Genomic DNA, 27301 nt, shown 5'->3' with positions numbered 1-27301 from the left:
TGGATCTAATCATTAGACCTAACCTGATGAACTCAAATCAGCGATTAATACTTATCTGGCCCACTGAATTTTGTTGCCTGGCGTTATGGCTTAGATATCAGATGTCCCCCAAGAGTTCATGGGTGTGACAATGCAAGAAAGTTTAGATGTAAAATGATTAGGTTATGAGAGACTGAAACTAATCAGTGCATCAGTCCCCTAATAGGGATTTACTGGATGATAACTATGGGTAAGTAGGTTGTATCTAGAAAAAGTGGGTCAATGGGGGTATGTCCTGGAGGGTTAGTATCTTGTCTCTTGTTTCCTGGTCTTGCCTTACTTCGGGCCCCAAAGAATGCAGTCAGCTATCTGTGGAATAAGACCTCCAAAACCATGAGCCCCAAAATAAATTTTCTTCCTCTAAGTGGTCTTGTCAGGTATTTTGGTCGCAGCAGTGAAAAAAAATAACTAAAATAGACATTAGTATTGAGAAATGGGGTTATTCACGTGGTTTAGAAGCTTTTGGAGCTTTTTGGAATTTGTGGGAGGAATTTTAGAAATTTTAGTGCTACAAGCTGGAAAAACTTTAAATTGTTTTAAGTGGAGCTTAATGGGCGATTCTGATGGAATGTCAAAAGATCAGAATGCCAACAGGACTGTTGACAGTAAAGACTGGGATTATGAGGTTTCAGAGGAAAAGGAGGACTCTGAAAAAAGGAGGAACTGGACTAGAGACCATTCATGTTTCATTCTGGCTAAGAAGTAAAGAAGTCATCCACATTTGATGCTGTGAGTAGGAGGCAAACCCTCCTGGGATATATATTAGAACCTGAATGTTTTTGTTAGTCATGGTGTTAACTTGATTTGTTTTTATTTAACATATTACAAACTGCAACATGAACTGAATTTTTCAATAATCTGTATACTTACATACTAATCGACCAGATGCTACCTAATGGAGTTATTCTTTAACTAGAATGATACTGTGTACACAGCCATTTTTCTGTGAGTTATGAGTTATATAAGAAAATGTGATACAGAGAAAATATAACAGCTATTGTTTTTAAAACTCTTTTAGATAGACAATCACCACCTCTATCACAGTTTCCAGTTCAAATGTGTTTCTATTATGTCTAAAATCCTATTCTAGCCCTGTTCTCCACTAAATAAGTCATTTCCAGCTTACCCACAATCAATCACAATTTTGATTCATTAACCTTCTGATCATTGTCATGTACTACCTAAATTCAATTAAAGATAGATATTCTTTTTCCTAGCCTTTGTTTCTTTTTTTTTTTTTTTTTTTTTTTTTTTTTTTTTGGGTGCTGGGGATTGAACCCAGGGCCTTGTGCTTGCAAGGCAGGCACTCTACCAACTGAGCTATCTCCCCAGCCCCTCCTTCGTTTCTTTTTGCAAAGTGGCTATCTACATGAATCCCGTAAAAGGTCCTCCCTAATTTTTCTCAACTCTGCCTCTTATAGAAAAAAGAACAGACCAGTAATTTGATCACCCCAAGAGAGAAACTTAATTCATTACATTGTTGACATTCTGCAAGAACACTATTCTACAAAACTACCTCTAAAGTAAGAAAATGCAAGTTATTTATTTTAAAAAAGATTACTGAAAGGCTCAGGCTGAAAATACATAATATATCATTCTTACACATAATACTTAACTTGTATATCTAAAGGAAAACTTCTAATTCTTACCTGTTTTAATGATGCTTAATAATACATGAGTAATATAAACTATTAGTTTGGATATGAAATGTACCTAAAAGCTCCTGCACAAATATTCAGAGGAACAATGATTGGATTATGAGAGCTATAACCTAACCAGTCCATCCTAGTTTGAATGGACTATCTGGGTGCAAATTGTAGACAGGGGGGCACAGCTGGAGGAGGTAGGTCACTGGGGGTGTACCTGGAAAGGGGACATCTTCCCTGCAGCCATGCCCTTCCTCTATGATGTTCCACCTCACCTTGGGCCCAGAAAAGGAAGTCAGCCACCACAGACTAAACTCCTGAAATCATGAGCCAAAATAAACTTATCCTCCTTTAAATTGTTTTTGTCAGGTATTCTGGTCACAGTGAAACGAAGTTCAGTAACACATAAAAAAATTAAATACTACATTATTGTACTATCTCACTTCTCTGATAAATTGGGACTTCAACATACTCTAAAATATTTCTGTGTAACCAAAACAGAAGTCAAAGGTCTAGGAATTAAGAAAAACACACATGCAATTTCCTAAAAATAGCCATATTGCCTTCATCTATTACCTATTTTTGCTATTTTCCTATTTTCTTTCATTTGCTCCTATGTTTGATAGAATTCTAGCAACTACTTGATTTGTCAAATAATAGTACATTAAATGTAACTTTGGAGGCTGAGAGCGTGACTCAGTCCTCGAGTGCTTGCCTAGCATGTATAAAGCCCTGGGTTTCCTTCCAAGCTGAGCAAAAAGTAAGTAACATTGGAAAACCATCGTTTTGACTAGGTACTATATGGCAATAGACAGAAAGAACTGCATGCAAAATCCGTACTCTAGTTAGGAACCCTGTTTTTTATAGGAATACAGACTGGGAACTATGAAGCCACTTTATGTTAGGGTTGAATAAATAAGTATACATATTGTAGACAATGAAAATGAGGTTTCTCATTTTCAGAGAAAGTACAGATATTGAAACTAAGAAGGCAAAAATGAACTCTGCGGTCCTGGTTTACCATCCACGATGTCAGGAGGAAGTCATGGATATTCACACGGACACTCAGATCTATGTGCTTCCTGACTCTGGCCACTGAGAGGGCTCTGAAACAATCAAAACCACAGCAGCAGTGAGCACAGGCCTCCGGATCTGGACTTCAGAATACTGTTCTCCAACGAAAGGGACCAAGGTTTCTCCAAGTGGCTGATTCCAAGGTTGGAACAAGAAACATAATGAGCCTAGAGAAGCCCTTGATTTCAGAGATTAAGAATGCACATAAAGAACAGAAGTATGTGAATAGGGCCCAGGAGCAAACCTGAGCTCCCAGTGCTCAAAGCTAAACAACTTGAGCAACAAAATCACGTTGAGTTACAATCCATAACATATCCATACTGACACACATTGATTAGTCAGGCACACATGAATGGAGAATGGACAGCTCTTTCTTATGAAAGAATTCCAGTTAACAAATGTAAAAGGAAAAAGGAAAACAGAAAATATGCTATTAGAAAACCACAGTGATAACTGCTGCAGACAAAAATCCACCCACCAATGGATTCAAAAATAGTGAGTCACAGTTTGAAAAGAAACAGCATATGCACATAGTTTCAAAGTAGCTACCTGAAGGTATTTATGAATTGCAAAGGAAGAAAACAGTTACTTTATAGTGGAAACACTTGGGAGATATCACCACCTTAATCCAGCATGAACGTAGCCAACTGCACCAGTCCATCAACATCTCATACCCTCAACCGGATCAGATGGAGGGGGACATTATTTCTGTAGAATTCCTGCCCAAAAACAATTACCTAACCCTAACCAAGAGAAAACATCAGACAAACCAAAACTAAGGGACAGTCTACAAAATAACTGAACACCGCTCCTTAAAAGTATCCAGGTCATAGAAGACTTAGAAAGATTAAACAGCCATAAACAGAAAAATACAGAGTGCGATTCCGGATTAGATCCTAGAACAGAAAACAGGTATTACATGAGAGCCAAACTGTTTGTAGTTTAGTAAATAGTATTGTACTGTTATCTTTCCAGTTGTGATCAGGCAACATGTCACCACTAGTGGAAGCTAGATATCAGGTATACGCGAACTCCATAGAATTTATGCAACTATTCTGAAGTCTAACATTCCCTAAAAGAAATTTAAAATGTGGGTGCAATTTTAAAAGAAAGAAGATATTCAATCATAATAAAATTCAATAGGGACAAAACACAATTGAATAGAATGTACCCTCTGCACAAAATTGAATGCATGAAATTATATACGATGTTTAGATAAAATGCTGAACCACTCTATGACACTGGTGGTCCCTAATAAACGGTATCCTTGACACCCACGTCCCTGTACATCTAGCTCCAAGCATGGTCCTGTTGTTGCTCTGGCCAACGTGACTTCAGCCAGCAGGAGCCAGCAGGAAGCTGACAAGGTGTTCCCACTCCCCGCATGGAGTCCTTAGTCAAGAAGTCCAGGCATCACACTGGAGAGGCCCTGCGGAAAGGATGCCCAGCCAGGCCTGAGCAGGCATTCCAGATGAGGTACCTTGTGTAGAAAGGAAGGAGATATCTTGGACATTCCAACCCCAACACCTGGCAACTGGGCAGAAGAACAGTCCAGATTGCAGAATTGAGAGGAAAAAGAAAATCATTATTGTCTGTCGTCACTAAGTCGATAGGTGACTGAAGAATATGGAAAACTGAGCTATCCTTTGGGTTAATGTGTGTTAGAAACTCTGCTTCTTAAGAAAGTTTTGGAAACATAGCAGACTATCCTTATACAGAATCCTCTTGCCACATACTCATCAAAATGCTGGAGAAAACACGATAAATAAGTATATAACACTACTTTCTAAAAACACAGCTGGTCTCACAAGAGGAAAAACCCCAAGATCATGTGTAGTGGTGGGCAGAGGTCAGTAAGAAAAAGCTGAAAGCCAGAAGAGCAAACAGGGTGTGGAGGAAGTCCGGCCAAAGGCTGCACGTCATTAGCTAGGGTTTCGTACCAACACGAGGACAGAGTTCACAAGTCAATTTCAGGGGTCAACCTCATTCTCCAAATAGAGAACACAAAGCACGGGATATGGGCAGGAGGGTGAGAACTCACGTCACTGCCTCCGAGGGCAGACAAGAACACAGATCAGCTAAAGCACCACTCAGTAAGTGACACTTCTTCGTGATCCACAATTGACCGTTGTGCCAAACTTTCTTGCCTCTCCTCCTCTTTAGACTCAAGAAATTCTTTCTCTTAAAGAACGAACTTGCAAACATCAAAAGAAACAACTAGAGATGGACCTATAAGTAGGAGGACCAAAAAAGCTATGTCCTAAGCCACTGCACCTGGATTCTAGGAATTTCTGACATATTACTGCCTATGAAAAATGGTCAATAATTTTTAATGTAAATGCCCAGATGCCCATTGAAATCTGAATTTCAGATAGATGACAACTTCAGTATAAATATATTCTATAAAATATTTGCTAAATATTTTTATTTACTACAACTGGTAATACTGACCGAAGAAGTAATACAGGGTCTCTGCCCTGAGAGGGACAACATATCATGAACTTCTCAGTCCTGTTGCTCACTGGACCTGTGCTGATACTGATCCAGCATCTATATGTTGACTATTATCAGAGCTTTGTGGCATCCTGTGATTTTCATATGTTTCAGCACACTAGCAGACTCCCTAAGTGTCCTCAATGCCAACGATAGTGCCTGGCCAACAATAGGAGCAGAGTGAACAAAACCACTGCAGCTAGAGGCTCCATACAGGTGAGGTGGATCACAGTCTAGAGACACCACCAGAGAACCTATCAGCAAGTGTCAGGCAATCATCACTAGCTGGGATGCAGGAGCAGGAGTCACATGCATGAGGCCTCAGAATAAAGCAGAAAGTAAAAAAAAAAAAAAGGTAAACACCCAGATCCAGAGAAACCGGACTCCTGGGATTATGGGGGAGGAGGGAGGTCAAGGAAAAGCAGGCACTGAGCCATGTCATCCGAGCTCAGGGGTGGCAAGAATACTCTGGGGGGAGGGAAGGGTTAGTGTTAGGGTTAGGGTTAGGGTTAGGAAGGGGGTAAGAATGGAGGAAGGAAGGACTGTATAGAGGGAAAAGAGGGGTGGGAGTGGTGGGGGGAAGGGAAAAAATAACAGAATGAATCAAACAGCATTACTCTATGTAAATTTATGATTATACAAATGGTATGCCTTTACTCCATGTACAAACAGAGAAACAACACGTATCCCATTTGTTTACAATAAAAAAAAAAAAAAAAAAAAAAAAGAATACTCTGGACACTCTGGATCCAGAGTGGAACCTTCAGACCCGACCACAAGTTCAATCACAGTGGCCCAAGCCTGGGTATTGATCCAGAGTCCTGAAAAGTCACCCTGTGGACAATTTGTCCACAGTCCCCACAATACCCGCCCATCCAACTTCCTGTTGCTATGGCTTCAATTTATCTGGGTGACAGTGGACCCTATCCTAGTCCTAGGGAATGAATGTTTACTGGTCTGAACCAGTCCAGACAACGTGACTGCACGCGGCTGGAGCGTAGGCAGGGCCGCGTGGCCTAGTTCTGGTCAGTGTGATAGGAAACAAGTCAATTACACAGATCTTATGGAAAAGCTTTTTCTCTAGAAAGGGATAAACCAGGCTGGTGTGTCCTTTTTTAAATTCCCCCCTGCTTTTCTGCTGCTTAGAACGCGTCCGTCATGCCTAGAGTTGCAACAACCATCTGACCTCTGTGAGACCAGAGTCTGAGGCCCACAGTCAGCACCAGGCGATGGAGTGATGGAGCTCCTCGGGAACAGAGCCGCCTCCCCAGGAGCGTTCCCCAGCCACACGGCATCAACCCCGGCCTCCAGACTGCTGCTGAAGAAAACAAATTAACTACTTGGCCTTCGCTGAAATCAGTGTTTCTACTACTGATATCCAATACCCTCCCCAGTACTGTTAACATTTCCCAACTAAGGATCATGGTGGTCTCACTGGGCAGGATGAGACCAAGTTTTTTTAACTGATCTGAGAGAATAGGTGCAGATGTTAGGAAACAAATATTCTTCAAATAAGAGAAATAAAACAATGTTGCCATACCACAGGTACACATAGGAGGGTACACAGAGGAAGTCAGTATTGCACAGGTACACATAGGACGGTACACAGAGGAAGTCAGTATTGCACAGGTACACATAGGAGGGTACACAGAGGAAGTCAGTATTGCACAGGTACACATAGGAGGGTACACAGAGGAAGTCAGTATTGCACAGGTACACATAGGAGGGTACACAGAGGAAGTCAGTATTGCACAGCAGTTACTCATCAGGCTCTGCAGAAGGCTGAACAGGCCTAAAGCTTGAGTCTGCCGCTCACTAGCTGTGCGACACTGGGCAAGAAGTTAACCTCTCTGTTCCACAGTTTCTCATCTCTGAAACAGAAGTAGCAACATATTCCTCTTAGGCATGACTGTGAAAATAAAGTAATACATTAAAAAAACTCTTGGACTACCTCCTCGTAAACTACATATGCTCAGTAAATACTGATAAACTATCTTTAATATGCAAACAAAAATACATAAAAAGTAGTAACAGTTTCTGCAGCTCAAACATGACTGAACAGTGAGGCACAAGTGAGCAGAACACCCAGACAACGCAGCCCTGGCTCTCTCCAGCGCTCCCGTCTCAGCCAAGTGGCGCCCGTGCCTGTTCACAGCTGCTACAGCAGCTCTGACTCCACCACCGTAAAATGACTCAATCTCACAACAAGAAGACTGACTAAACATAAGCCATTTACACTTCAAACAATGTGGAAGGGCAAGAGGGTAATGTCAGATTTTTATCTCAGAACGGTTCTTACCTGGCAACTGGAAACAATAACTCAGCCCTAACAGTAATAGAAAGGTTACCTGTGTGATAGGCTTCAAGTGTACAATACCGCCGTACGCAGAACCCCGCCACGGGGATCCAGTGTCACAGCCCAACGCACACTTCAGCAGGATCACTCTCTCTGTGAGCGGGTCTGCACACACACGCCCCGGCTCCCCTTCACTTGTGATTTTTTAATCAGCAGGAATGATCACAGGCACATTCTCACAGATCCACTGAAATCCAAAACCCTAATTCAGGTGAGATGATAACAGGCCAGAGAGAACTTTCAGAAAACAATTGTTCCTATGATAATAGTAATTTGGATCCACACAGCAGAAATTAAAGAAGAAAACTATTTTATAGTTTTAAACAAAAACTATGGAAAGTGTCCAACAGACTTCTCATGCCCAAACTACTAGTTTTGAAAACTACTTTGGAGCTTTGGGCACTAGACACCTGGAAGTTCCCATTTTCCTCTCAGTGTCCCCAGTTCTACTATCTCTGATGTTCCTCTGTCAACGCTCCTTGCTTTCCAGTTCTACCTACGTCACCTTCTGTTACTCTTCATTTCTTGGACACCTCACCAGCACCAAAAGCATTCTGCCTAGTTCCAAATTTCAGTTATAATGTAAAAATGTTAAATTTTAAGGAATAAAGAAAAATTTTTAGAGTTGACTACAACCTGTTAGCAGGGAAGTGGGGGGAGGGGTCATTTCCAGGTTAGAAGATTCAGCATGTGGAGAAATTAAAGCACATAAAACTATATAATTGTTGCCTAACTGTAACAACGTTATTGACTGCTCTATGCATTTCACTGTGTTAGCAAGCAGGTGAGGAAATCCAAACACAAGTCCAGAGGGCCTGGAGGTTCATTCCCCTTCTCCCCTTCCTCTACTTCTGGAACTTCTCCAGGACTCAGCTCAGCAGATCAGAGCTAATGAAACAGGCTGAAATTAGCTACTCAGGAACAAAGGCTCCCCTCTGAGGACCTGGAAGTTCCCAGCGTTACACAGTCACTTGAATGATCCAGCAACTCTCTAGGGCATTAGGGGGGAAATTCCTCCACCCACCTCTCAGTGGAACCTTTCTGTGGGATGAGAACCTGAGGATCGTGTGACTTCTGACACTTCTCTGCTTGCATATCTTTTATGCAATAAACACTATTTAATAATTGCTTCAGAGTCATGAGGTGTGCGAGTCCCTGCCCTGGTTTGCATATTGACATGAAAGGCCCTATGCTGTTCTTAGAGATGTATTTTCACTTTTAACACTCAACTTGTGATAGATTATTTACAGACATGAAAACTGAGTTCAAAGGAATTTTAAATGACCTGTTTACTCATCTCTTAAATTAACAACAAAATCAGCAACAATTTAACTGGTACTAAAGCAAAATTTTCAAAAAGTTTTAAATCATGACTTTCAGACAAAAATAAACACATGCCAGAGATTTTACTCATTAATTAATGAGGGTATTCATCTTACAAATTTGAATGTATGTATGTGCGTGCCTGTGCATTACTGAAATCTATTTGTTAGTGGGTGCAAAAACGGTGAATCCATTATAAGAAGGGTTCCCAAGCTGAGCACCAAGTCACTTATAAACTACTACTGCTGCTACTATTACTACTGGGTTATATGGACCTAGTTGTTTAACAGAAGAACTGTTCAGGCACTGTTAGTGGTCCTAGTAGCACCATGAAAGAAATTATAATTACAAATCAACTGAATCCCCACTAGACAAAATTTGCTTGCAATATTATGGATAAGAATAATTTGCATTAGCATCAGTTAACTTCTACTGCCTTTCAGTTGCACAATGGTCTAATTAAAAGCAAGTAGAAGACACACACCCATATAGTCACTTCAAGGTCCACTGGGCAGACCTGACGTTGCCCTGGGAGGATGCCTAGGACTCTCCATTGCTCATTTTCAAGCCTTTGACAATGTTCCTGCCTTATTTTATGGTTGGCACTAACCTGAGTAAAGTGAAAATCATGTGAGGTAAGAGTTGGGAAGCAGGGGCAACTATCATCCACGAATATTTTCATAAAGAATTGCAGAGCCTCCACTACCACCAAGGGCATCTGAGAAGGACAGTCTGATATTCTCTGCTATTAGACAATTTGGTTCAACCTTGCTGGGAAGTCATCTAATAACACGTACTAGAAACCCTCGGGGCACTGACTCCACCCACAGAAATACGCACTCAGTATACAATCAGATATGGACTAAGATATAGGAATATAAAGTTGTTTGGAATAATTTTAGATTATTAACCTTAAATTATTGAAGGCTTCTTCTCAGAAGCCTTCAATAAGCGCCCACATCCTATGTGAGACTCAGGATTTCTCCTACCAGGTCTTACCACAGGCTACTCCAGTTTCTGATTTGCTTATCCATTTGCCCTCTGAATCTATAATCTCTGTGAGAACCTGAATCATGTATTTTGATTGCAAGGATTTAGTCTGATGCTACTTGCACAATAGGCACTAAATGTCAGTTTCAATAGTAAAATAGTATGCAGCGTAAATATGTATGTTTACTCTATAGCAATTAAATAATCGCAAGTATTAACAAGTACTTTCCATGAAGAGGTCATTCTGAATCCACTTTCGGATGGTTTTGATCTATTCACTGACTTACAGTAAACACTAGAAACTCCTGATTCACCAGAAGTGAGGTCAGAGAGCTTTACTGACTTTCGACTTTCAGAATACTTCAACTGTCTCTTCCCAAAATTAACACCATGTGTTCATTTCATAGAATGATGTCATCCAGAGGAAAGAATGTGACAGTGTGACTACTCTGACTGAGCCCCATCCAGAATGTGCTCATGCAGAGGTCTCTCTCATGAAGGAATATTCATGCACTGAGACGCTCACACAGGCCATGACTTGCAGAACGAGATATCTCTGGTTAGCATTTTCCCAAAAGAACTCCTCTTGACTACAATACCCAAACTTTATAGAGCATATGTATCTCATAACATAGAATTTCTTGGCTAGTGATGACACAAGAAAACTTTAGACTTACTTTCCCAAAACTCGATTACAACAAATCAAAATTATGTATGTGAATGGCCTCCAATTATATCCCAACCAACTCTATTGACAGAATATCAAAATCACATGCAGATATTCTAAGAAGCCACCAAGTGCTAACAAAGGGGACGTGTGCCTGCCATGCTGCTTATGCAGAGAAAGGTATTAGCACATCGCACTCAGGTGAGCCAGCCTGGGCCACTGTCCTGATGCACTGTCACGCTATCCATTTCCAAGAACAATAAAGCTCAAAGGAAAACCACTGCGCACTGCTAGTTTCATCCAAGTTCTAGACGACGATAATATTATCATTAAATGTGAGGGGGGTTGGTTTGTTTTCATTATTTTTAAAAGAATGCCTCTTAGGACAGTGCTTCTCGAATTCTAAGACTAACCTGGGGGTCTTCTTCAAAATGCAGATTTTTTAAAATTCAGTCTGAAGTGAGGCCTGAGAGTCTGCTTTTCTTACAAGCAACAAAGACTTTGATTTGAATAGCAAAGTTTTAGAGGAACATGCAAAGAAATCTATAAAGGTAAACAAGAGTATGAACAGCTCCATTTGCAGTTTTTTGTTTTATTTACTTACTGTTTTAGGCAGCTTTTTCGTTACTGTTACTAAAAGACCTGACAAGAACAATTAGAGAAGGAAAAGTTTATTGGGGGGCTCGCGGTTTCAGAGGTCTCAGTCCACAGAATGGAGTCTGGGTCCATTCCTCAGGGCTCAGGGTGAGCTGATCACCATGGCAGAAGAGTGCAGCAGAGGGAAGAGGCTCACAGGATGATCAGGAAGCAGAGAGACTTCACGCAGATACAAGATACATGCCCTAAAGGCACGCCCCCAGCAACCCCCTCCTCCAGCCACACCCCACCTGCCCTGCTACCACTCAGTCCCATTAGGGGGATTAACTCCTGACTGGGTCAAGGCTCTGTAACCCAATTATTTCTCCTCTAAACCTTCTTGACTTGTCTCACACATGACCATTTACTTACTTGAATCCTAAAGCACCTATCATTTCCCCTGGTGATTTTTCTAGACCTTCCCACGTAGGATCCTCAATATTCTACAGATTCTGTGATTTAAAACAATGAAAACCAGGCCCCCAGGAAGCGTTCTTGAGGCCTTGTCGTTTTCCAGGGGTGGACAACCGATGCCTTTGCAGGGATGTGGAACTAGGAAGCGTAAGGAAAACTTAGTACGCTGTCCAGACAGTCCCCGGCACGTGTCAGGAGGCACTCAAATGATTGTTCCACCAACGACCATGGTATTTAGCCTGGAAAGAAGAAAACTGAAAAAATGGTGGAGGTTTTTCAACATTTAAAGAGCAAATAAGAGGAAAGCAAGTAAAGGTCTCCTAAGCTACCTTGGATGGAAAATAAGAGAAATGAAAGTGAACCTCACCTTATTTTAGATACACATTTTAATAATCAGCTGTCTGTCCAACAATGGTCCGTTCTCAAAAAGACTGAGCTGCTTGAACACATGCCAGCGGAAGGGCCAGCCAGCCACCTCAGAGGAGCAGGACTAAGGCCTGCCAGGACACGAAGGGCTTCAAGGACTCCCACCTTCCAGGGGACCCAAGCTCACACATCTGTACCCAGACTAGGAAGAAACTGCAAGAGCAGGTTTTCTACTTTGAAAAAAGCAGAATTTCCAGCAGCTATTGGGCCTGGAATCCAAAACCTTACACGTGACTTAAGAGCCAATCAAAAGCTGAAATTTGCTGGAAGTCATAAAAACAAAAGAAACTATTCCAGTATGAAAAATAAACACCTTCGAAGACCACGGTTTGATAAGAGACACAGTCACTTCTCGCAATGAAATCCATTTGCTTGAGCATCTGTTTGCCACCTACAAAGAATAACTCTTTCTGAAGGATTTAACAACGACAACAAAGATAAAATTTATTGGATGGGAAGTTAATGCAAAATACACCTAATTTTCCTACAAAACTTCAAAAGACATTAATGTATCAAAATCTAAATTTTCATTGTGTGTATATGTGTGTAAGAGAGAAAGATTAAGTCATGGTATTTTAACAATGTGAATACTAAAAGTGTTCCCACAGGTTCACTTGATATTTTCTATCCTTTCATCTAAAGGAATACCATTCTTTCTGATATTGCTATGAAGTATCAATTTACAAGATTTTTTTTTTAAAGATATGAGATTATTTTTAAACTCTAGAAGCTTTGGTTTCTAAAAACATGTATATCAAAATGCTGATATGGAAAGATTGGGAGAGGGGTGCCAGGGACACTGAATTCCACTACAGCACAGGAAATTGATTTTGCAGATGATGTGGAAAAGATGGCTTATAAAGTTAATGAGATATTACTTAAGGCAAGAGAAACAATTTGGCCATTAACAATGAGAATGAACCAAAAATTTTGTCATCAGATACAATGAAACTAATTAAAAAGTACAACAAAAACTAAGGCAAATACAAAGATCAAATAAAATTCAGGGAAAAGTTAAACTATATCACACACAAACTGAAGGGTAGTTATAGCATGCAGCATGTCTCAGTAAATTATAAATGAATTTCAGGAATAAAAAGGAAGGGTATCAACAATGATGAGTTTATACACCAAGGAAAACATCACCAAGCAGCAAGTTTCCAGGAACAGTCAAGAGGGTTGACAGCCTGGGGATGGATCTCCCACTGGGTAGGCAAGTAAGACAGGATTAACCTTTGAAACCCGAAAATCCAACACTGTCTCTTAGATTATCTTAGAGTCTTTGACATAAACACCACAGTCTTTAGGCACTTGCATTAGCCAGAGGTTTCTTTACCATACCACAAAGAGATGAAGGTGTCTTTAAAAATCAACAACAACAACAAAACCTGCAAGTTTTCAATATTTCAAAGCAGGCATGCTGCTTCAATTTAAACAACAAAAGTGTCCTGCTGATATTAGAGAAAACACATCATCAGAAAGTCCAGTTTTAGATCCAGTTCTATCTTCAATACTCTCTCCAGGGCTGTCCTTGGACAAGGAATATTCTTTTCCTTATGTATAAACTTCATTCCAAAGTTATGAGACTATCAGTTGCTCCTTGCTAACATAATTTTTTTTAAAAAATATGACTAATTAAATCATGAAACAAATACGAATGAAATATGTCCAATGAAAATTTAGCATCTAAATTGTGATATGCTACACCCTGAATGCGCCCGATCTCATCTGATCTCAGAAGCTAAATTGTGATATGCTAGATATATAAACTACACACTGAAGTTTGAGGTTTAGTATCAAAAAATGCAAACTTTAACATTAGTGACTGTGTATGTAAATTTATAAATCAAAATAACACTTTTACTGTATTAGGTTAAAAGAAACATACAACTTTTTTTAACCCTTTTGATAAGCCTACTGGGAAATTCTGATTTGCACTTTAAATTAAATTCCTCTTGTATTGGACAACCTGCTATATACTAAATTCTTTCACAGTATTATTGTTCAAATCTTAAATGTCCCTCAAAGACCCACATGCCAAAATATTGGTCACCAATCTGTGGCACTATTGGGAGGTGGTGGAACCTTTAAGAGATGGGGTCTAGCAGAAGGGGGTTAGGTCACTGGGGGATATCCTTTAAGGATATTCTGGGACCCAGTCCTTTTTGCTCTGTTTGCCTCCTGATTGCCATGAGGTGAGTTTTCACCATGCACCCTGCCCCCCCTTGCTACAGGCCCAAAGGCAACAAGGCCAAGATATCATGGACCAAAACCTCTGAAACTGAGTCAGAATAAATCATTCCTCCTTTCTGGTTAATTTCCTCAGGTATTTTGTCACAGCAATGAAAAGCTAAATTTTTTTTTCATTTTTCTACAGCATTTACCAAAGTGTGGCCTATATGGTGACAAAGATTCTGTTTGGTTAAACTTCAATTAGGCTCTGAACTTTCTCCTACTCAATATGTGAACTTTCTTGTAAAATCCAATATCAGCAAAGGAACCCTGCTTAGTCCTGAAACCCCAATTCTCTACATCTGATTGGGTTCCTCATGCTCCACCAACCCCTGCAGTTGATATCTGCAGCTAAAATCCTGTTAGGCTGGTTTAGCCAGTATCACTGTTACCCCTGATGTTATCTCTCAGTAATTTTCCATCCACTGACCCCTGCCCTGCTCCTTGGTTACAAATTCCCACTTGCCTATTCAAAGGTGAGTCCAACCTCTTGCCCCACCCCCCACCCCTGCAAGACCTGTCTGCAGTGGTCCCTGTACCTATGCCAGTGTTTCTGAAAAGAATCATCCTTACTGGCCTTTAACAAGTATCACTGAATAATTTTTCTTTAACAGTGGATACTCAGAAGTGTTGAATGAAACTTTGATGAATGAAACAGATGAAACTTTGTAAGTATAAAATACAATTAAATAAGACCAAAATTCACTTTTGGTTCATGTATCAGCTATATTCTATTAGAGTGACATCAAAGACTCCCCTATTAGGTAATCAGGAGAATACAAATGCTCCTCAGCTTGCAATAGGTTTATGTCCTGATAATCCCTTTTTAAACTGAAAATATCATAAGTGAGAACTGTATTTCATACACCTAACCTAGTAAACATCACAACTCAGCAACAGAATGCACTCTGGAGGATCAATGGTTTAACTTCATGATTGAGGGGTTGACTGGGAGTTACCCCTGGCTGCTGCTGACCAGCATCATGAGACAGTATTAGAAAGGTAGCACTTGAAAGTTCAAAGTTCAAAGCCGAGGGCTGGGGCAGAGTGCTTCCAAGCACATGTGATCCCCAGCACTACCAAAAGGAAAAAAAAAAAAAAAAAAAAGCCAAGTACAGCTGAATTGCATTCCCCTGCAAATTAACATATGTTGAAGTCTTAGGTCCCAATACTCCAAAATGAAAAACAGGGCCTTTACAGAGATCAAGGAAAATGGGGTCATTCAAGGGGTCCTAATCCAGTATTACTAGTATTTTTCTAAGAACAGGAAATTAGGAAACAGATACACAGACCAACAAAGTACACGAGATGTGAAGACACAGGGAAAGAGCCTTTATCACCAGACGAGGAAAGAGGCACACAGAAGCCAGTAAGCAGTCTGCAGGACTCTGCTGTCTGCCCAGCACCCCACACATTGTTCCAAATGCTTGAAAACTTTCCAATAACAGAATGCAGTTTTTGTTTTTATGCATAAACTACATTAACTACAAATTCTGTTCCTTAGTCACACTAGCCATATATCAGATGCTTAGTCACAGGTACCAAGTGGCTGCTATATTGGACAGCATAGATTTAGAGAACCAACAAAACCAGAACTTTCTAACAAATGTGCTCAATTGGTTATGAAGTGTGATCCAAAAATATGCTCCTATTATTGAAACATCTTTAGTTTAAAAAACTAAATACAAGTACACGGGACTCAAATCTATCCTATGCCATTTTTACTATGATTCACTGAGCAGAGATTAAAGAAAGAAGTCAACAGTTCAGGACTAATTGCTGTGCAGACGAATGCTGTCACCAAGGGTTCCTGAAAGGTCTGTCTGTTGTGGCACAATACAGAGAACTGATGAAGAGGAGCAGCACAGGGTGACCATCTATCAAATCTCCAGGTACAGATTACCTGAGGATTCCCAAATCAGCCACTGTCAATACCCAGCCTCAGACTTCACTGTTTTTTGTGGACTTAATCAGGCATTTTCAATAGAATCTAAGTGTCCCAAAATAAATAGCATTAATACTATATTGAATAAAATATTCCCATATTCATTCCACTTAGCAATAAGACACCAAAGTGTACTGTGTCCACAACCAAGAGTTCCATGCCTCTATAAAGTTTAACATGCATGGAAGAAAAATGTAGAATTCAGATAAATAGAAAGAGTCGTTCTTTTAGACTTACCTAAATACTTTTACCTAAAAGGACTGAACACATTTACTTAAATAGCTATCCTCCTTTGAGAATTAATCAGAGGAATTAGGAATTTCAGAATTCAATAATCAGTATATTAAAATTAATCTAGTACAAAGTTCTAAGAGTTCTTTACATTTGAATAGGCCTCTATTTCTTCAACTTGCTTTTTATATTTTAGAATATCTTAATTTTCCCAAGGGCTTAATGTTTAATGTTAGAACTTAATGAAAATACTCCTAGTTTACATAGATAAAATATTCCTTCTTTACATAGATAAATTAAGGCTCTAACCAAGTAAGCATGCCAAGGACACAAAACTAGTGAAGAGAATGGATAAAACTCAAACCTGGATCAGTGTCCTATTTCCAAAACTCTTCTATAGGCATTAGCTGTTGAAGCATTAGAACTATGCCTAGCACACAATACCATGTAAATGTTAGTTATTGCAAAAATCTGTAATATAATTATGTTGACTTGATCAAGTGCACAGTAATAATACTTAAAATGATAATTAAATTCAGAATAAACCTCAATAATGGTAATTCAATTCAGAAGAAACAACTCCCAAGAGCCTCATGGTCACAGGACTCTTTTTAAAATTTAAATGTATATGATCTTTTTGCAAAGAAACGCAGTGATCAATAAAAGGCATACTAGCATAAAATTTATTTATGAAGATCAAATTATGTGGAGAAAATAAAACAATTTTTTACTCAGAAATTATATCTTAAGTGACACTACATATCAAACTGCTACATTTTTTATTCTATCAGATCCATTTAAGAGTGATACAAAAGCTTTCTTTAAAATGTCAACAATGTCAAGGGGCATTAAAAGTGTGAGAAGCAACTATGCTAGATTAAAAAACTGAATCAAATGCACAGGTAGTCCTCGTCAGAAATAAGCAACTGCAAAATTATTTTTGTAATGAAGAAATTTAAATATGGATATGAGATAAGATGAAATTTGGTAAGTGGAATAAAGCAACTTTCAACATGTCCCCGTTTTAATTAAAAATACTTAAGTTTTTATTTATACATGGTAAATGTCTGGAAGGATATAAATACAAATACACACAAACTAAATTCCATATACATGGTGATCTTTGAGAGGCTGAAATAGGGTATTTTTATTTATGTATGCTAACCTTCCAGAATGCATTTACCACAGTATGGGTGTGGTTTGAGTGTCCCTCCAGGGTCCACTGTGGTTAAAGGACTGGTCCACAGGATGGCACTATTAGGAAGCGTTAACCACTTTGAAGTGATAGCATAGCAAGGTGCTGCTCAGGGCACTGGGGTGTGCCCTTGGCAGAGACTGAGAACCCCAGTCTCTCTGTGCCCCTGGACTGAGACTTGAATGCGTGCTCCTACATGCACTCCTAACATGAAGTACCACCCCAGCCACCCCCAGCAGAATCGAAACCAGTGTTGACACTCAACTGGATTTTGAACTTCCAAACCTATGAGCTAAATAAGCTACCTTTTCTTTATATGTCAGGTATTTCATTATAATGATAAAAGCTGACTAAGAGCATATTTTACCTTGTAGAAATAAATTTTAAAATAAAATACATAATTTTTGTAAATTATTCCTCAATAAAGTTCAATTTTTTTTTAAAAGTAGTTGCTTAAACTAGAAATTAAAACCTCTAACTACTGTGTGTTTTAAAGAGCTTATGAAAATTACACATCTGAAAGGAAGGATCCTAAGGAAGATGCGACTCTACCCCGACTGTGAAGTATTTAACGTAAATAAACGTTACTTTCTTTAAGAAGATTCTAACACAGAGTTCTGACTATAAAGACTCATGATAAAAATGATCGCCAGCTTTGAAAAATAAGGTTAAAAAGCACAGATTTAATAAAGCTGGGCCTTATGGCCCATGCCCATAAGGCTGACGCAGGATGATAGTAAGTTCAAGACCAGCCTGGGAAACTCAGGGAGTCCCTGTGTCAAAATAAACTAAAGATGACTGGTGACGTAACTCAGTGGTAAAATGCCCCTGGGTTCAATTACCAGTGCCACCAAAAAAACAAAAAAGAAAAAAACAAATTCAAGAATATACAGAAAAGACACCTGTGTTTACAAAGTTTAAAATAGCTATAATACATTCCACTAAGTAGTTTAAAAGGCAATGAGAAAAACAGCTAACACATTTGAGTTCTTACTATTTGTCAGTGCTGAATGCTTTACACATGTTCTTTAACTTTACAACCCTGCTTAGAAAGTGTCATTCTTCTAGTTATACTAGTAGGAAAATGAAGATTTAAAGAACTGTATCCAGAATATATAAAGAACTTCAATGATTTTAAAAAATGAAATATAACCCAATAGAAAAATGGGTAAGAGACAGAAACACTTCACAAGCCACCAGTTTACACATGATAGGCTAAACAAACTATGATATGGGAAAGGAGAATTGCAGTCACAGAGACCTCTACCTACACACCACAGAATGACTAAAATTTAAGGCCTGGCAAAGAGCATTCCAGGTGATGAATTTAGCATGAGCTCAGGGAAGAATACTGAAGCTGGAACAAATGTTCATGTAAGTAAATACTGGGTGGTTGTTCAGCCTGGACACAGAGAAGTGAAGGAAAAACAAGCCGTCTAGACAGGTAGTTAAGAGTCAGATGCTGGAGCACCTGCAAGGCCAAGGTAAGGGCTTTGGACACGTGTCAATAGGCAATCTCATCACCGCATGCACATCATACAGTACAGCCTACTGCTCCTAGGCTACACGCCTGTCCTGCGATGTTACTGTGCTGATTTAAATGCAACGGTGTAGTAAAAGTATTAGGCACTGGGAAGTTTTCAGCTCTTTTATAGACTTAAGGAACTGCCCTGTACGTAGTTAAGCAGCACGTGACTACTTGGTCAGCGAAGCGGAACCGTGTCACTGAGACACAATTTGAGTTTTGGTGTATGTAAAAGGCTGCTTGTTGTCTCTCTTCTCCTTCTCTATCCTCCACATTCTGATTTTACCCTCACTGCTCCCCCACATCCTCCCAAATTCTCCATCAGCGCCCTCCAGCCTAACTGGCTCATCTTTTCACTCTAGGCCCACCACGAATGCTGCGTGAAGGCCTCTGTGTTGAGATGTGGCACCAAGCGCTCCCTCAAGGATGGCCCACCACCTACAAGGCTCTCACTTCCCCATGCCTCCCAAATTCAACATGGTGCTCTTCTAAAGATGCAGTTGATGCCTGTTCTATCTGCCATTTCTTTCCTCTTCCGGTCTGCCTTCATCTCCTTTCTTGAGACCCTGCAATTTTTATGTGGGCTCCACAACACAAAATTCAACATCCGACTAGACCCATTTGGTTTGCTCTTGACTCTCCAAATCGTCAGTGCACTCCTGGAGTGAGGGCACCACATCTTTCAGTTTTGATCTCCCTCGGCACCTGTTACCAAAGGCTATGCACTCGTCAACTGACAGTTTCTCTTGATAATGCAACGTACCATTTCACCCAGCAATTTCATTTCTAGAAATTTATCCTGATGTACTCACAAAAATACTGTGATCAAACATATGCACTGTGAAGTACAGTACCCACTCATGTTTAAAATACTGGAAAAATCATGGATAGAAGGAACTTACCTGGACACTGTAAAGGCTATATATGACAAACCCAACACCATCATCATACTGAATGGAGAAAAACTGAAAGTATTTATTCTAAAATCAGGAACAAGACAAGAATTTCACTTTCACCACTCCTAGTCAATATATTTCTTGAAACTGGCCAGAGCATCATGCAGGAGAAGGAAATTAAAGGGATACAAATAGGAAAAGAACACATCAAATTAGCTGTTTGCTGACACATGATCCTACATTAAGAAGAACTAAAAAAAAAAACTCCACCAGAAGACTTCTAGAGCTGATAAATGAATTCAGCAAAGTAGCAGGATACAAGATTGACACTCATAGATCAATTGTATTCATATACTCTAATAAAGAATCTGCTGAAAAAAAGAAATTAGAAAAACTATCCCATTTATAACAACCTCAAAAAAATAAAATAAAACACATAGGAATCAATCTAACAAAAGAGGTGAAGGATCTCTGCAATGAAAACTATAGAACACTAAAGAAAAAGTGAAAAAGACTTGGAAGATAGAAAGACCTCCCATGTTCCTGCATAGGCAGAACTGATATTGTCAAAATGGCCATACTACCAACAGCGTACACAGATTCAACACAATCCCCATCAAAATACCAATGACAGTCTTCACAGAACTAGAAAAATGCTGAAATTCATGTGGGAAAATAAGAGACCCAGAAAAGCCCAAGCCATCCTTAGCAAAAAAAAGTGAAGCTGGAGGCATCACGATACTGTACCTCAAAGTATGCTACGGAGCTACAGTAACAAAAACAGCATCATACAGGTCCCAAGACAGATAAGACGACAAATGGAATGTAATAGAAGTCACAGAGACAAACCCACATACTTAGCTTATACTGGGTAAAGGTGCCAAAAACATACATTGGAGAAAAGATAGCCTTTTTAACAAATGGTGCTGGGAAAACTGGATATCCATATATAGAATAATGAAATATGATCCCTATCTGCATAAAAGTCAACTCAAGGTGGATCAAAGACCTAGGAATTACACCAGAAACTCTCCAACTGCCAGAAGAAAATAAATATAGGGCCAACACTCCAGCATGTCAACACAGGAACCTACTTCCTTAAAGAGACTTCTAAAGCACAAGAAATAAAATAAAAAATCAGTAAATAGGATGGCATCAAATCAAAATGCTTCTTCACAGCCAAGGAAACCATTAAGCACACGAAGAGAGCCTACAAAATGGGAGATCTTTGCCACCTAATCCTCAGATAAGGCATTAATATCCAGATATACAAAGAACTCAAAAAACTTAATACCAAAAAACAAATAACCTCATCAATAAATGGGAAAAGGAACTAACAGACCCTTCTCAAAAAAATACAAATAGTTTCTTAAATTATCAACATCTCTAGCAATTAGAGAAATGCAAATCAAAACTGCATTGAGATTTCATCTCACTTTAGTCAGAATGGCAATTATCAAGAAAACTAATAATAAATGTTCACAAGGATGTGGGGGAAAAGGTATACTCATACACTGTTGGTAAAACCGCAAATTACTACAACCACACTGAAAAGCAGTATGGAGATTCCTCAAAAAACTAGGAATGGAACCACCATACAATCCAGCTGCTCTTGTATATATCCAGAAGATTTAAAATCAGCATACTATGACAATCAACATGCAGTGACAGAGCCACATCAACATTTATAGCGGTATATAATTCACAAGAGTCACATTATGGAAACAACCCAGGTGCCCTTCAATAGATGAATGGATAAAGAAAATGTAGTTTGTATACACAATGGAGTTTTACTCAGTCATAAACAGGAATGAGGTGGCATTTGCCAGTAAATGGATGTGGAGACTATCATGTTATGTGAAATAAACCAGTCCCACAAAAATCAAAGGACGAATGTTTTCTCTGGTATGTGGAAGTTCTCCAAAATAAAATGGGGCGGAAGGTAGAGGGAATTTCATCAAAAGAGAGGAAAGTCAATAGAGTACATGAAGGGGATTGAAGGGGAAGAATGAAGGAAAGGAAAAGAAACAATGGAATGAATCTCACTGAACTTTCATATCTACATACGTGAATATACAGCACAGTGAATCCCAACATTAAGGATATCCACAAGACACTAATTAAAAATAAAAAAAACAAAACTACAAGTAAATTGCAGAAAGATCAGTAGAGGGAGAGGAACAGGAAAAGGAAGTACTGAATTAGAGCAAATTATATCCCATGCTATTGTGATTAGGTCAAAATGTAGCCTAATGATTTATATATCTAAAAGAATCAATAAGAATGTTTAAAAATAAAAATATTCATTGTAGATTACAAGAGTAAAGACTAAAAATAACATAAATATCAATTAAGAAAGACTAATTTGAATCTACACTGCATGTTTAAAAAAACCACAGGACTTGAGATAATTTACATATGGACCACAGCAAAGCAGTGAAACTATTAGGGGTATGTGGGGGAAACTTATTACAAACTTTTAATTATCTACATATACATACATACACACAGTTTAAAATACAGTTTTTGTGGGTGTGTGCTAGGGCTTAACCCAGGGCCTCACAAGAGGTATATGCTCTACCACTGAGATGTACCCCCTGTCATTTATATAGGTTTGTAGAATAATCATCTCTGGTCAATAGAATGGATTTTTTATTTTAGAAACCCTATTTTATTTGGGAAAAAAATGAACACATACAGCATTCAAAGTAAAAGATATCCACATATTTTAACTCAATGCACTCCAAAATAGTTACATATGGAACAATTTATAATATAAATCCACTTTGTTTGAAATGTGTAATAATGGTTATGTCCAGAACAGAGAGTATAGGAAAAAATCAATCTACTTGAGTCTAGGTTAGACCTTATTTTAAATAATTAATCTACTTGTGCTACCAAAAAAAAAAAAAAAAACAGAAGTTCTTTCAAGAATACCATCTTTCTGAGATAATGATCAACACTCAAAACTAACTATTTTGGTCTGTAATATCTTTCTTGGAAACTTTTCAAACTCTAGAGAATCAGGTTTATTGTTGGATTGCCCAGTATTCTAAATATAAGAAAGTTACAAATACAAAATAACCCCAACAAATTACATTCACAGAACTTGTGAATACTACTCTTCGGCTAGATAAGTTTTAAATGTCTCCTTGATGAAGGGAATTCCTCTAATGAAGTTAACCTCAGCTATTTACTGAATTGCATTCAGGGACCTGGCCTTGTTCAAGGCCAAAGCTAGAGGTGAGATAGGAATCAACACCATTCCACCAGCAGGAACAACTGGAAGAAAACTCTAAAAACAGCCCACGAGAGCACTGGGTTCTCCGTGAATCTGAACTTGACCCAGGGTATCTTGGTCCCCCACAGGCCTACCTCCAATGCGGAGCTTACAAATGTTCAGACTTGAGGAGTCAAGGCCTTCTCTAAGCCTCCGATTACAAACAGAAGCAGCAGAGTTCTCTTTCCTCCTGTGACTCCAAATGCTTTCCACCCGGCCCTGCCCTGAGATTCGGCCGCCTTTGTCTTCCCTTCAGACCTGCTGCTACGTACACCTCGTAGCTGAGAAGGGTCGCGCTTCACCTGCACCTACTCCTTCACACAATAACCCCGTGATGCATTTTATGCTACAGATGAAGAAACCGAACTACGAGGTAGGTAACTACTCAGTGGCCAACTAGTTTTTAAACCTGGAGATTACCATTCCTCAATTTAATCTTTCCTGGGCAGCGCACGCCACTCTATGATGTATTTCTTCTAACCCAGAAAACATAAGCAAGCCTCAGACAGTAGGGCTCTGAGGTTTAAATAACAATCTCAATGTGAACAAGCCACCGGCATCATAGTCTTATTTTTGGAACCACCATTGGTTCTTGCCACCATTGGATAACTGACAACTATGGAATTCAATTTGCAAAAGTTATGTGTTGATGCTTTTCTTAACTTCTGAAAAGCTGTTATCGCAATAATTTGACACCCCACCTCTTGACCAAGCAAAATATCTGTTCTCATTCTGTTACTTAGTGTTTTCCTTCATCAGCAAAGATACAAAGGTAGTCAGGCGTCGCGTAACATCAAAAGATGATGCTGTTTATGAAACTGATAAACTAGAAGTTCTGTATGATGGAAACACAATAAACACTGGCAAATAAAAATACATCTAGCCTTACAAAATTATCACAGAGAAGATAATGAGGACGCATGAGAATGAACGCCACTGATAACTCATTCATGCCTTCCTCCCTTCCATGTGACGTCATCTGACAGTTTACAACGCAAGCACCCTCAGTGCGCGCTGCACCTTTAAGACACTTTACAGAACACTCATCAACCTGCGGCCGGGCCAGCGCCGGCACCTCCGCTGAATCAGAACCGCGCGGGGACCGGCTGCGGCGGCCCGTGCACGCCCCGCCCGCCGCGCGCGCGCTCCCGCGGTCCTCAGAGGCCTGCGCAGGCACGACGGGCGCGCTCCCGGGGGCCGGGCGGAGGCACACGACCCGGCACGTCATTCGGTCTTCGGCGGGACTCGTGTGTGTGCTCGTGTTTCAGATACGGACACGGAGACGCGGGGATGCAGAGCTGGGGGCAGGGCAGAGCCGCTGCCAGCGCTGCGCTGGGGGCGGGAGGGCGCGGGGAGCGGTACAGTACCAGTGGGAAGCAGGGGCTCCAGCGGGGTAAAGGCGCGCTCCATAGCGGAAAACCGGCCTCTGCGTTAAAACACAGGGGCGCAGGTTCGAGTCCCCGAGGCTGCCGGGGCACGCGAGACGCCCGCGCTCGGCGGCGCATCCGCGGGCGCGCGCCGGCGGGGCGGGGCGGGGCGGGGAGGGGAGACCGCGCGGCGGTGCGCGCTCCTCGGGGCCCCCCCTCCCGCCGCCTGACGCCCGCCTCCATCCGGGCACCGGGCGGTGCCCCCTCCCTGCTGCCCCGCCTCTGAGCGCCGACGGTGGAGCGCCGGTATCGACCGCTCGGCGCGCGGCTGAGGCGCCTGGCGCGCGCGGCCCCCTTCCGGGAACAACGAGCCGCCCGCGCGGCTCCGCCTTCCTGGCTCCGCGCAGCCCTCTCCGCCCGGCCTCGGCAGAGGCCGTCACGGCCCTTCCACCCGCCTGCCAAGCAAAGCGGCTGCCCCGGCCTCCTCCGTGGGCCGACCCTCGGGCGCCGCGTCCGCGCCCTTCCTTCCTGCGCCCGGGAGAAACTACCTGCCTGGCGGCCGCCCGGCCCCCCAAGGGAAGCGCGCTCCCGCGGCTGCCTCGTCCGCTCCCAGCAAGCCTGACCTCCAGCACCGCGGGCCTTGCAGCCGCAGAGCGGAGGCCGCGCTGGCCGGAGACCGTCACGGCGGAAGCGCGTGCAGGTGTCCACCCGTGCACCGTGTCGCCGGAGCCGTGGCCCGAAGCCGGACCGCCAGGCACCCGGGTCCTCTCCTGACGCGGTCAGAAGGCCACGTTGGAAGGTGCCGTTAGGGAAGAGATGTGACATGTGACACAACGGGTGGCTGCAGCTGTGACACACACAGAGCCACAAGCCGTCAGCGAAGGGCGACCCAGAATATAAACAGGCAGATTACAAGGCCAAAAAGAAAAGTCACTACCGCTAAGGAACCTTGAACAATGAAGTAAATTTATCTGCCAGATTGCAAATGATTCTTCAATAACAAAAACTTACATTTATTCAGCAATTATTACGTTCCACTCACCGTTGAGGGTTTTTTTTTTTTTCCTTAATTACTCTAAAATGTAGTATCTAAGAACTAAAATAGGGACCAAAATATGCTTACCCTTAAATCCTCACTGAAGCAACTGGTAAAGAGCAAGCAATCAATGAGCATGCACTGAATGTTCATATTGAAATCGTTTGCAATACCTGGAATGCTACTTTCTGGTTCTTCCTACAACTGGCTATTTACCAAGCCTCAGCACAGTCCGGTCTTTATCTCGGATTGATTTCCCACATAGCCATAATTACAATCTTGAGTTATTTTGCTTCACATAGCACCCCTATTAGATTTCTAGCTTCCTAAGGGCAGGTCCCACGTCTGTTTTGTTCATGCCATTTCTCAAACTAAACAGTATGCTTCACCCAGAGTACAGGCTCCATATTTATGAACTCCATGAATACATGGTGGGAGAAAATGTAATATTATGGAATAGCATATAAAGAATTCTTCAAAAGAATAAAATCATGCTCTCATGTGGAGAATGTCAACAGAGTAAATCGTATAAATGCAAATGGCAGAATAATCTCACTTAACAATTTCTTAAGGATGTTAAAACATAAAGGTAACCTCAGCAAAAGGGATAAAGTAGAAGGCAATCCGTTGAGAGAAATCACTTTCTCATATACTTATGTGTCTTATTAGTACATATTTTAAATATGTTTTTTGTTTTTAGTTGACAGGAATTGCACCTACGTATGGGCTATAGTGGGACAATTCATGTATATGCTGTGCAGTGCTCAGATCAGGGTAATTGGTATGTCTGTCACTTCAGACATACCAGTTTCTTTCTAAGATTCAACCCTTCTTACAAGCTGCTTTGAAGCATTCAATTAGTATTGTCAACCATAGTTATCTTAAACTGTTGCAGAATCAGAAGTTACATCTCCTGTCTACACCCTGAAACCCACTCGCTTCTCTGCATCCCTCCCTCCCCTATCCCTTTCCCAAATTCTGATAACCACTGTTCTGTGCTCTACTTCTTGGAGTTCAACTTTTGAGTTTCCACATAAGAATATGTGGTATTTGTCTTCCTGTGCCTGACTTACTTTACTTAACAACGTCTTCATTCTGAAGCCAGAATTGGGGACAGGCCGTTAGTGTAGAAATAGGGGATCAGGTCAAATCGAGGAAATGGAGGCCATGAAGCCATCTGCACCTGGAAGTTGGAGACTGCCCCTGGGAGATTGGAATGTCAAGGATCTCAGGAGCCCATTGATTACCAAATTTACCTGCTCTTGTCAGGGACTACAGACAAGGAGATGCTAATTGATGTCCCTTGGGCCCTTACCTGCCTGAATTACTTTGGCCCTCCCTCTGCCCATCCGCTTCTCACTTTTTGCTGCTCACCTGCAAAACCGGGCCTAGTCATGTAGGCAGGAAGGAGAGATAAGTGGGGAGAGAACTGGAGAACAAAAGAGACCTTTTTATAGAGACCTATAAAAGATGTAGGGCGCGCTCTCTTCTTGGGATTCTAGAACATCAGCCATGGCCCCCTTCTCCTCC

The 27301-nt window shown here is 40.9% G+C and overlaps 1 protein-coding gene and 1 long non-coding RNA gene across 4 annotated transcripts in view; one reads left to right on the top strand and one right to left on the bottom strand.

Moving 5' to 3' along the window:
- The window catches only part of TPK1 (thiamin pyrophosphokinase 1), a 309296-nt gene extending 282914 nt beyond the window's left edge, over positions 1-26382 (bottom strand). The window contains exon 1 of one of the 3 annotated variants that reach the window (XM_079151092.1): positions 25359-26382. In XM_079151092.1, coding sequence (XP_079007218.1) covers positions 25359-25560 — 202 coding nt within the window. In that variant the 5' untranslated portion in view covers positions 25561-26382. Of the gene's footprint in view, positions 1-24735; positions 25281-25358 lie in introns of those variants that run through there. The other 2 variants (XM_079151091.1, XM_079151093.1) reach the window with 2 other exon arrangements.
- On the top strand, positions 1383-9062 carry LOC306667729. The gene is made up of 3 exons (XR_013765631.1): positions 1383-5740; positions 6008-6811; positions 6979-9062. It is a non-coding gene; the product is annotated as an uncharacterized lncRNA (long non-coding RNA).
- Positions 26383-27301: the final 919 nt, after the last annotated feature.

The sequence above is a fragment of the Sciurus vulgaris genome, assembly GCF_902686455.1.
Source record: "Sciurus vulgaris genome assembly, chromosome: 8".
In the NCBI taxonomy this organism is placed as follows: Eukaryota; Metazoa; Chordata; class Mammalia; order Rodentia; family Sciuridae; genus Sciurus; species Sciurus vulgaris.
Note: the sequence above shows the minus strand (reverse complement) of the source record. Positions and strands in the feature narration are given on the sequence as shown.